At 52.6% G+C, this 11,183-nt stretch overlaps 1 protein-coding gene across 8 annotated transcripts in view; it reads left to right on the top strand.

The window, feature by feature from the left end:
- The window catches only part of SMG6 (SMG6 nonsense mediated mRNA decay factor), a 201,254-nt gene that overhangs the window by 167,540 nt on the left and 22,531 nt on the right, over positions 1–11,183 (top strand). For all 8 annotated transcript variants that reach the window (XM_010861313.1, XM_010861312.1, XM_010861316.1 and 5 more), the window contains one exon: positions 10,851–11,027. In XM_010861313.1, coding sequence (XP_010859615.1) covers positions 10,851–11,027 — 177 coding nt within the window. The remainder of the gene's footprint in view (positions 1–10,850; positions 11,028–11,183) is intronic.

Consider the following 11,183-nt stretch of genomic DNA (forward strand, 5'->3'; position numbering starts at 1 on the left):
ATTCCTCCTCTGTGCCTTGGTTTCCTCGTCTGTAAAATAGAGGTTCTGACAGCACCAGCCTCGTGGGGTGTTGAGGGGATTAGATGAGGCACCGTGCATGGCTGTGATGGGTAGAGCCGCATGCAGCGGGTTTTGTTTTTGTGCCCGGGAAGCCCCAGTGGTGCTCTAGCAGGAAGTGGGTCTGGTGAGGTGGCAAGAATGCTGGCCTAGGAAGTCATTGCATCTGGCTTCACATCTCATTAATTTTTTCTCATCTCTAGTATCATTATCTGAATGTAATAGTTGCTGCTTCATAGGGTGCTGAGGGTTTCTAGATTCAAGACTGCCGTGAAAAATGTAGCCTGTTTCTTTGTACCTTCCCCAGAGTTGCATTTGAAGAGTGGACTAAACTTGCGGCTGCCTCCTCTTAGTCTTCCAGCCTTTAAAGCAGTGATTCTCCAACTGCAGCGTTCCTAAGTGTTAATAACAGGAACGCCTACTTAAAGTACACATTCCGAGGCCCTGTCCCCAGAGATACTAATTTATTTAGTCCAAAGTGGAGTCCAGGAATCAGCATTTTTAACCAGTTCCCTGTGTGATTCAGTGCAGGTGGTTTTTAAAATGCTTTTTAGCACTCGGGGTGAAGAAAGGGGAGCTAATATTTATTGAACAGCTTGTATATGCCAGGCATTTGGCTTACTTAAACCTTATCAAACTATAAATAAACTTCAGTTCACTTTAGTTGTTACCCACGTTTGTCGTGTCTCCAGCCATGAGACCCTGTGCGACTTAGGACTCAGGCTTCTAGATGGAGAGCCTGAAAATGCAGCTTACAGTGGCCTCAGGTCCCAGCCCTAAACTCAGGGAAATTCTCTTCACTGTATTTTTAATGTGCCATGGGGATTCTCGAGATACAGGTGTAATGCTTTCCTCCAAGCATGACATCAGTGCTTTGAAGAGAATGAGTCTCACCTCTTGCTGAGGTGTGTTGTACCTTGCCCTAGGGCACCAGCCTGCAGTGAAGACAAGGCAGGACGTGCCCAGAGCTTGGCTTCTCATGGTATCTTATTTCAAGCTAGAAACTCTGTAGGTAGCCTGTCAAAAGAGAGCATCATTCCTTATGGAGCCTGAATCTCCATGGGGAGCACCAGCCAAAGCAGAAAGGAGCATCTCTGAGTCTGTCCAGGGTGTCCCGTTGTGCAGCACAAGGAGCATGATTCACGGTTATACAGTGTGGCCAGCACCCCCGCCCCCACGATTGTGGCGCCTGGAGTTGTCCTCAGGTCCCAGAGTTGCCGTCAGCCTCCACAGTCGGCCATCCACATCGTCCGACTACCCATAGTGTATATTAGAGGCAGCAGATAGATTTTTCTTTAAATACACACACGCACACATACAGATTACATGCCTGTCCTCAAGAGCCTTCCTTAAGAGAAAACAGGATAGCCTAATGGGAGAAAGATACTGTGAAGCATAAACAGATGAAATTTATGGATGTCACGAACTTGAGAAGGAAGGTGGCATTCTCAGATGACAAATGAAGGACCCAAAGAGAACTTGATAGGCTCCAATGAAAGAAGTAAATAATTACACGAAATCCAATAGGAATAAACCTAAAATCCTACTTTATTCAGAAAGTCAGCACACACAGCAAGTAGTGTGCAGGACAATACTGAATAATGGGGTTTTTATAGCGTGGGGAGGCCTCAGTGAAGGAATGTGATAAAGGGAAATAGTTAGTGGAGGGCTTGCACGCAGTGGAGGGAGAGATTATTTAGCCACATATGTGAAAACACTTTGGGGATTTGTTGATTAAAAGCTCACAATGTGCCACTAGGGCAAAGTGGTGAACAGCAGAACATGTGCTTTTTTGGCCGATTCGCAGAATTGAGGTGTCCAGGATAGAACAGGGAGGAGCTGTGTGTTCTGTTCTCTGCTGCCAGACCGCACGTGGGCACTCCCTGCAGGAGACATTCGTCTCAGTGAAAGTCTTAGTGAGAGAATCCCCAGGATGTTGAGGAGACAGTTGAAGTGAGGAGCAGTGGAAGGAAGTGGGACTGTTTAGCCTAGAGAAGGTGTAACAGAGCAGACTTCAAAAAAATTGGAGGCCGGTCAGACAAAAGCAGAGTTAAGAACTTTGTCGTGGCCCCACAGAACAGAATTGGAAGCACAGGGAGGCAGATCTGGGCTTGAAAGGGATAGACATTTCCACTAATGAGAACAGCCCAAAGGTGGGATAGGTCCCCTAGAAGGGAACGAACCCCCTTGTAGACTGAGAGCAGTAATGGACCTCTCACACAGCATGGTCAGGATGAAAGTTAATAGGAAAAAGAATCTGTTAAGTAGGCCATAAGAAAAATTACGTATATATGTCTTCAGCATGAAGCGATAATGGTTTTAAGAGGCTCTTGAGTCCTCTGCACCCGACATAGACAGGAAAGGGCTGGCTCGCTGGGAGACGTAGCGGGTTCCAGGGAGGCTCTGAGTGACTGCTAGCTCACTTTGCGGCGTCAGTACAGGTGTGGAGGGCTCCCCATGCTGTCGGAGAAGGGGCAGAGGGCGTGGAGGCCTAGCCCGTAGGTGCTGGAGGGGCATCTGGGGATTTGGAAGAGGTCAGTGCCAGGTTACTGTCGGATCCCTCCGTGGCCTGAAAGTCCTGTGAAGTCAAGGACTGCATCTGCCTTGTTCTGTCTTTTTTAAACCATGTATGGTTTTTGTTTTTGTTTTTTTTAATATTTATTTATTTGACTTCCCTGGGTCTTAGTTGTGGCACTTGGGATCTTCAGTCTTCTTTATGGCACGCAGTATCTTTAGTTGCAGCATGTGGGCTCTAGTTCCCTGACCTAGGATCGAACCTGGGCCCCCTGCATTGGGAATGTGGAGTCTTAGCCACCGGACCACCCGGGAAGTCCTGCCTTATTCTATTCTTGCACAAAATGCCTGGCATGATCCTTGTTACATAGCAGAGCCTTAGGGAAAATGTGTGGGCAGTGGGCCAGCAGGCTGGACAATAACTTCTTGAAAAGAAAGAGTTTGAATCACACTTAAAGGAAGGTGAGGGAATGAATTGATTGCATGGAAGTAAAGGCCTGTAGGTCGAGGCAGTTTGGGGAGTCATCTTTAGTCTCAGAGGTACCAGGGGGCAAATGGCATGCAGGGGAATGTTGAACAGGGGTACCTGGAGTTGGGGGTTAGGGAGAAACAACGAGGAGGGAGTGAGGAGATGTCTGGTGGGGAGGCCTCACACGGACCGTGGGGAGCATTGAGAAGAGACGGGGATTTCACCTGGTGCCAAGGCTGAGCCCGAGGGATTTCTCCCTCCTGACTTCTTCAGGCTCTCTCCACCTAAAAGGGATAAAGGAGCGTGTGCCCAGTCTCTACAGAGGGCTTTTGCTTCTCCCAGGCTTCCTCTTCCTCTCCCCTTGAAGGAGAAGAGAAATGAGAATTCTGCCCTTTTGGGTGCCGTCAGTCTTTGGTGGGGCAGGTATCTCTCCTGGCAGCTTGATTCACCTGCTCTGAATGTGCCCCACCCCCTTCTACTGAATCCTCACGGTCTAGAATGGGGCCTCGTGCACACAGTAGACACTTAGTAAGCGTCTGTGGAGCTGAGTGGTGATTGGGTGTGTTGAATGCTGCAGGTCTCAGCATTCATCCCCACACACATAAATAAAACCAGAAGCAAACTGGGTGATGGAGCATGCACACGAACCCAAGGGGCGGCCTCCTGATGCTGGTTGTCTGGAAGGCAAAGAGGCAAGTGGCTCAGAGCGACCAGAGCTCCAGATACCGTGCTCCTGGCCCAGAACTAACCGGCAGTGTAGAAGCCGACTGCATGTGGATATTTGTAGACTGAGAAAGACTCAGGCCTTTCCTCCCCAGGGGCTGAGCTTGTAGCCTCCCCTGCTGGTTCAGTGAGTGAGGGCCCCAGCACCAGAGCTCCAGGTTTCAGAGCAGCTGAAGCCAGCCAGACCTGAAAGGCTTGTGTTGGCAGTGCCAGTATCCGCCCAGCCCCTGCCAGTGCGGGTGGCTGCTCTCAGAGCCTCTGCAGGGGAAGCCGATTGGACTGCAGCCCGAGCTACTGCTGCCTATAGCTTGCTCCCTGCAACGCGCTCACTGTTGAGAATGCACCTTGCTCATACAGTCGGAGCTTAGAGCTCCAGGGGAAGAAAAAAGGTAGTTTCTTTCCACGAGGGAACGGTTCAAGAAGAGCCAGCTGTCCTCTACCCAGGAGAGCCAGGACTCCTCTCTCGCTTTGTTTAGAATGTCCAAGCTCAGGAAATTCAGGTGGGTAGAAATTATTTTTCTTGTGTCGAGAGACCTGGAGCAAGGATGCAGCTTGTCTCATGTAAGGAGGATACCATTAACAGAGGCAGATCTGCCACCCACACCCCAATAGGAAAGGGCCAGAGGGTTAAGGCAGCTGTGATTCACCACAGGACCTTACTTGTGGTGTGTGCATTAGTGCCACGCTTGTCCTAAAGCCCCAGCCCTGGGGGCCCCTCTGGAGTCCTATAGAAAGCATGCAGGCCTGTGGTTAGGTCCCGAGTCCTTGTAGACAGTAGGAAAGGGGCCACTGCAGAAAGGCTGGCCCTTCCCTCCACCAGGTGCCTTGTCCAGTCACCTGGATCCAACACCTTAGCTTAAAATAAACTGTTTCAGCAGCTTCAGCAGCCAGGTGAGCATGCCAGGGCCTTTCCCCTCAGCCCGGGGCCGTGTGCCCTTACCTCTGAGCCTGGCTTCCGTACGTCTCCGTGGTGTCAGACGGAGTCCCCCTCCTGCCTCTGAGCAGAGCAGGGCAGCACAGAAGAAGAAGCATCACAGCCACTCGTGTATTTAGCACTTTTTGAGCCCAGGCACGTTGCTGTATATTTGAGATGCATTATCTCTCTCAAACAGCTTTGATCCGGGGCTCAGAGACATTGAGTAACTTGCCTGAGGACACACAGCTAGAAAGTGTCCATCAGCACTTGAATTTAGACCTCCACCTATAAAGCCCAGGCTCTTCACCAAGCTGCTGTATGACCTCAACTTGCCTGTTCCCAAAATGGACCTGTTTTTCCTTCTGTACTTACCTTCTTGCCACCAGTGTATGCTCCACTTGCCTCTGTTCTCCCACCTCTCTTCCTAGTGTGAACATAATCTCCATCTCTCTCACCCTTACCAAGTCTTCCTACCTGACCATTTGCCAGTTCCTACCCACCCCTCTCTAGGAAACTTAAGGCCAGTGCACGCGCGCGCACACAAGTACACGGTGGGGGGGTATGGGTGGGGATAGCTGGCTGCCATTCACTCTGAACAGGCATCTGTGCCTTGCCAGCTGATTGGTAACAGCCCGCATTGCCTTCACGAAGAAGAAAACACAGCTGTTGGGACCAGACATGTGGAATGGTGTGGCTGCTGCGGGGTGGGTTTGCCCAATGATGTGAGCATTTTGCCTTGTGACCCGTAGACCCCTCAGCTGGTGCAGACCAACCGTAAGCACTGAGTCTGGACACTGGGATCAAAAGAGACTGAGGGCCAGGCCTGTGCTGGAAGCAGGGGGGTCCTGCTGCAGCAGGGATGGGGAGCAAGTGACCCGCTGACCAAGTGGAGGCCCTGGGACAGGATACCCGGGGCTCGTCAGGATCCGTGTCTGGCACAAGGACCCAGACATTTTCTCCTTGTCCACTTTGTCATTCAGCGCCTGCCAGGTTCTTCCCTCCTTTCCCCTCTGACCTGTGACCCTCTCTCACAGTGCGGTACCCATCCGTCCTGATTCAGCTGGGCTGGGAGTATCTGTTTCCCCCTCATCGTGAGCAGCTGCCTCGGCCTTCAGAGGGATTGTGCATCCTCAAAGCCAGCTTCCCTCCCCTAGGAACGTGAATAACCCCTTTCCTCTGTCCCCCCAGCTCCAGAGGATTCCCTGTGTCTGAACTTTCATTGGCAGACCTCTTCTCAGGCTGACCCACCCTCGGCCACTGTAGAATCATCCTTCCAGGATGACCGACCCACCCTTCGGTCTCCCGTGAGGATGAGTCGTGTATCACTGGAGGTTCTCAGTTTGTGAAAACACTGTAGTCTGAGTCAGTTTCTTGTAGCCAATCATGCAGGCTTGGCTTATTAAAGATGATAATTAACCCATTGCTAATTGACCTCAGCAGCCAGCCGGGCGGGCCTGTGTTTTACCAGCCTTGGTCGTGGGTTTATAGGCTATGTTAAAATTTCTTAATAATCTCAGCAAGACTTCACTTTTCTGTCTGCATCTTATTTGCTCTAAGGACATTCTGTGAAATTAACAAGCTATAAAGTTTGATTGAAGGTTTCAACAAATGTGAAAGTAATTGGCTCCATTTAGAGAAACAAGAAAAATAACCTGTAAACTTGAGTTTGTAGGGGAAAACCCGTGTGATTTTTCTCTGTAACCAGAGGAGCAGTAGCAAGCAAGACTTTTTAAAACCAGAAAAGAAAAAAAAAAAAAATAGAACTGGCTGATAGAGCAAGTTTAAATTCTGACCGCCCCAAACCAAAAATTTAGAAAAAGACATTTTGCAAAATGTAGCCAGCCGCTCCAGTGTCGGGTGCCTTCCGGGAGGCCTGTTTGGAGAAAACGGGGGCCCAGTAAAGATGCAGCGAGTCCCTCATTCTGTGGAGCTTGCATCCAGAGGCCTGGTTCAGCTCTCTGGCCCCTCCTCCCCTTCCCTGGCTGCTGTTAAGTCTCATAACTTAACATGCATCTGTGGTACCTGCTGCTCAGTTCCCCGTCGCTCCCTCTCCCTCCACCGCCTTCTATAAGAGCTTAGATCTGTTTTTCTGTTTCTTCAAGGCATCTCTGCACAGGCTGTGCTAATGCTCTGCTGCGTGGCCATGGAGACCCACCGGTTTTCAGAGAACACCATTCGTTCTCTGCTCATCCACCACCCCACCCAAGATATGCCCCAGACTGCCTTCCCTCTTCTCTCTTTACCCTGGCGGTTTCTTCCTGATTTCCTCTAGACCTCACCTTCCTCTGGGCACCAGCCTCCACTCACCACATGCACGCTCACGTTATCTCTCTCGAAGGGACTGAGCCCAGGACAGGCCAGGCTCCCATATCGCCAGCCACATCTCACTTTCAGTTTTCCTTTCTGCTGGGTTCTTTGCGTGTGGACCTGACCCGGGTGATAGCTGGAGCCCTGAAGCTCGAGGTTTCAGTTCCCACCAGCAGGGCACGCTGCCCCAGACGGCCTTTGGGGGAGGGGAAGGGGCTTTCTCTGGGTGCCCTTCTTTGAGCCCTTCCCTGACCCAGAGCCCCAGTTTCCTTTCCTTCTTTCTTTTTAAATTTTATTTATTTTTGGTTGTGCTGAGTCTTCGTTGCCGCGCAGGCGTCTCTCTAGTTGCGGCTAGCGGGGGCTACTCTTCTTGTGTGTAGGCTTCTCCTGGCAGTGGCTTCTCTTGAGAGCCCCAGTCTCCTTTCAGAGCTGACTGGAGTGAGACATGAGAGGCATTTTGTTCAGTAACTTTGGAGTTCCTCGTAGTCTCCTGCACCATGAGTCCCTCCAGGAGGACAATGACTGCCCCTAGGAAGGTTCGGGTCTCAGGTTCCCCAGGTCTTAGGTTCCCCAGGTGTTCCCTGGCCACCAGGCCTTTTCCTTACCTCCATCACTGGTCCAGCCCCACCTGTTTACAGCCCAGATCTTTCTCCTCTAGAGAATCTAGAATTTGCCCAGAGCTACAATGTACATACCACTTACATTCTCTGTTTTTCATTGATACAGAATGGAAAAATGTACTCACGAACAGAGCTATTGTGGGGATTATGTCATAGACTGCATCTGGGCTCCTTCCTTTCTGAGCGGGGAGCCCAACTTTAACCCCTCTCCTACCAGGAAATCCTCCTTGGCCAGACAAAGCTCGCCTTGGAGTTGGCTCTTTGTGGGTGGTTTAAAGGGCTTCATCTGTTGTGACAGCCCTTTTTATACACATTTAAACTTTTCTTGCCCAACTCAAGTGCTGGAGGCTTTGTATAGGAGGAACCTACCCTGCGGGGCTGGTGCCTCCCATCTGAAAGCAGAAGGCTTCAGCAGACAGGCCAGTGGGCTGGAGACCGAAGGTGTTTCTGGGCCCCCGGACAAGCCCTGGACTTTCTGCCTCTCAGAGTTCCCAGCTCCTTGATCGCTCCAGCCCCACTCCTTACCCCCACAGTGCACTCTGAAACCTAAGGAGACTGTACAGCCGTGGCTCTCCTCCCCCATAGTTGGATCACGAAGGCAAGAACACCCTTCCAAAAGGCTGGGTGACTTTTCTCTCTCCAAACTTGCAGAATTCTTTTTCATACCCCACTTAGAGACCCCATTGGATCAGCGCTCCTTTGAGAATCATCCAGGAGCTCCTTGCCCTCCAGGAGGAACTGATGGCCACAGCAGACAGAAGCCCCCAGAAGCCAGGTTCCTTCCAAACAGAGTGAAAACTAAAATGGGGGTAGGTGGTGGAGCAGGGGCTGGGGAAGGCAGGCGACACTGCTTCTGTGTGTGTGTCCACGTAGATGACAGCTCCCCGCGATCCTCTAAGGATGTGCCGTGGGCCGGCTCAGGATGTCTGCGTCCCTGGAAATCCCCGTATCCAGGAGCCCCACGTCCACACATGTGGCCTTCCTCCCTCTTGGCCAGGAACTCGGCGTGCCCTCCGGCCCATGCCCTAACAGCAGGAATTGTCCGGCTCGCCTGTCAGCACACACACCCCCAGGCACACTCTCGTCTCCTGGGCACATTTCAGCTGCACACTCAGCGGGAGTGCCAGTGTACCCCTCGCCCCAGGGTGATGCTAGGGACCACCGTCAGGTTTTTCCTCTGTCCTTCTCTCACTCCTTCACCCCACCTCCGCTCCATTCGGTGACAACAGCCTCACACCGAAAAGGAAAGTCCTGGCTCCATTACATAATTCTCCATAGTGCAAGCAGTAGCTGGGGCAGAAGGTCAGAGGTCACAGTGGGGTCAGGTGGCTGACACACACTGTAACGACAAGGTGGTTAAAATTAGACCACAGAGAGGAAACTGGCAGTCTTGTGGAAATGCAGAAGTTTCCTCTGCAAGTGAGAGGCTGGGGATGCAGGGAGGCCGCTGTGCGTGCTGGTTGCCAGGCTATTACTCATTTCAGCTCTGTTCTTTAATGCCTCTTAGCCCCTGCTTCTGTATTTCTAGCCTTCCTCATCCCATGTGTGAAGACACGCGATGGAACCCACGGTGACCCGCTCTGGCCCGGCATGCACTTCTTCCCTCTTTGGAAGCACAGGACTGGGCACCCCAAGCTCACGACAGCTGTCCTTCCCTCAGCCATTCCCAGGTGGCTGAGCACCTTTCAGGCCAGCCTCCCAGGTGGTCGAGGTATTCAGCCTGCGATTCAGGCCTCAGTTGCTGCCCAGGCCGTTGGTGGGGCCAGCAGAGGCGCTGTCGGTCCTGAGCCGTGTGCCTCCGTCCTGGGCCTCCATCCAGGCTGAGACGTGGCCAACGATGGAGGCGCATGGCTCAGGGCTGACAGTCGTGTGCGGTCAGCCTCCCCCAGCCACCCGGCTGCCAGAGTGGTACTCGTCTCCACCGGCTCCTGGCGGACTTGGGTCCTGCCTGCCTCATCTTTCCCTCTGGTACAGCCAGGCTTCCCTGCACCTCTCAGCCCTCCCCATGCGCCTCCCTAGTGCCCCGCTTGTCCCCGGTGCCCCTTGCCAGGGAAATGCAAGATGTAATCTCTGCCACCAGGGGGTCGGGCATTATTACCCAGGCAAGGGGGATAACGAAGACACCTGCGCACCACTGAGCAAACAATCTGAGACAGTCTCCAGGTTAGTTACCACGCTATGCGGAGCAGCCAGGGCAGTCTGTGTCACACGATAGGATGGGAGGCATGGTGTTGGTGGCAGGTTGGGGGCCGGAGTCATGGTCATGGAGGGGCTGCCACCCTGCAGCATATTTGGCCACCACAGTGTTTCCTTGTGGGAATGGCCTTCACTACTTGTGAGCTCCAGATCCAAGGGGAGCCCCTCTCCTCCCTTGGTGAGTGCCCTCCCAGAAGGGAGGAGAGGACCCCAGAGGTCAGGGAGGAAGAAGGGGCACGAGAAGGTGCAAAGCAGGTGGGTTTGCAGGTTTCGCAGGAGAAGGACCCCAGGCAGGGTGACTGGAAACTTTATCTCAGCCACTTACAAATGTGATGATTGCTCAAGACAGTGATTTCATTTCAGCTAAATCAGCCCCAGCTTCTCTGACAGGACTGGCTTGTGTGCTGATGTGGCCACATGGGAGCGGGACAGCCCAAACCCCTGGAGGAACAGAGCTCGGTGGAACACCCTGCTTCCACCTGCTTTGCCTGTCTCCCTTCTCCTGACAAGTTTCCTGCTGGACCCCCGTCTCTTGAGCACAAGAAGCTCTTAGGTGGGGCAGGAACCTGTCAGGGGAAACCTGAAATGAAACAGCCAAGAAAGCCCTCATCATTCATTTCTCACTCAGGCTGGAAGTTCTCCCCTCAGGAGTCTGACGAGAGTGGAGCTGGGAGCAGAATGGAGAGTGGCAGTGAGAGTACCAGGACTCCAAGTTCTGTGACCATCAGCATCTTACCCTCCACCCTTCCTTCTATCCAGCTAGATACCATATCAGGACTTAAGTCAAAGAGAGGCAAAACCCCAGAGGACAACGGTCATTGGTGCTGGGGGTGTCCACTACCCTAGAGATGACCTGAGGGGAGATGGTGGTGACTCAAAGATCTTGGCCTTTGGCCTCATCTCACATACACACGATCCTGCTCACTCTCCCCACGCACCCCCACCATGCAGATGACACATTTCTCGGGTGCCCCTAAGCCTCCAGTCAATGTCTCTCATCTTCCCTTTTAGAAAGTGCTGTTTTTCTTCTCTCTCTCTCGCCCCGTAGGTTATTGCAGCCGACTGCAAAAGGGTCACAGTGCTGAAGTATTTTCTGGAAGCCCTTTGTGGACAAGAAGAGCCTCTGCTGGCATTCAAGGGTGGAAAATATGTGTCAGTGGCACCCGTCCCAGACACCATGGGAAAGGAAATGGGAAGCCAAGAGGGAAAACAACTGGAAGATGAGGTACAATGCGGGAAGAGCCCGCTGTGGCCAAGGGACAGCTCCCCCCAGCCCCGCGCTGCCCAGGGTTCAGCGTTGACCCCTGGCTATTTATAACTACCCAGAGCAGTGGCGATGCCGACGTGACCAGCCGGCTGGCTCCTCAGGAGTGCACCCTGC

Source organism: Bison bison, unplaced genomic scaffold (genome assembly GCF_000754665.1).
Source record: "Bison bison bison isolate TAMUID 2011002044 unplaced genomic scaffold, Bison_UMD1.0 scf7180017864472, whole genome shotgun sequence".
Lineage (NCBI taxonomy): Eukaryota > Metazoa > Chordata > Mammalia > Artiodactyla > Bovidae > Bison > Bison bison.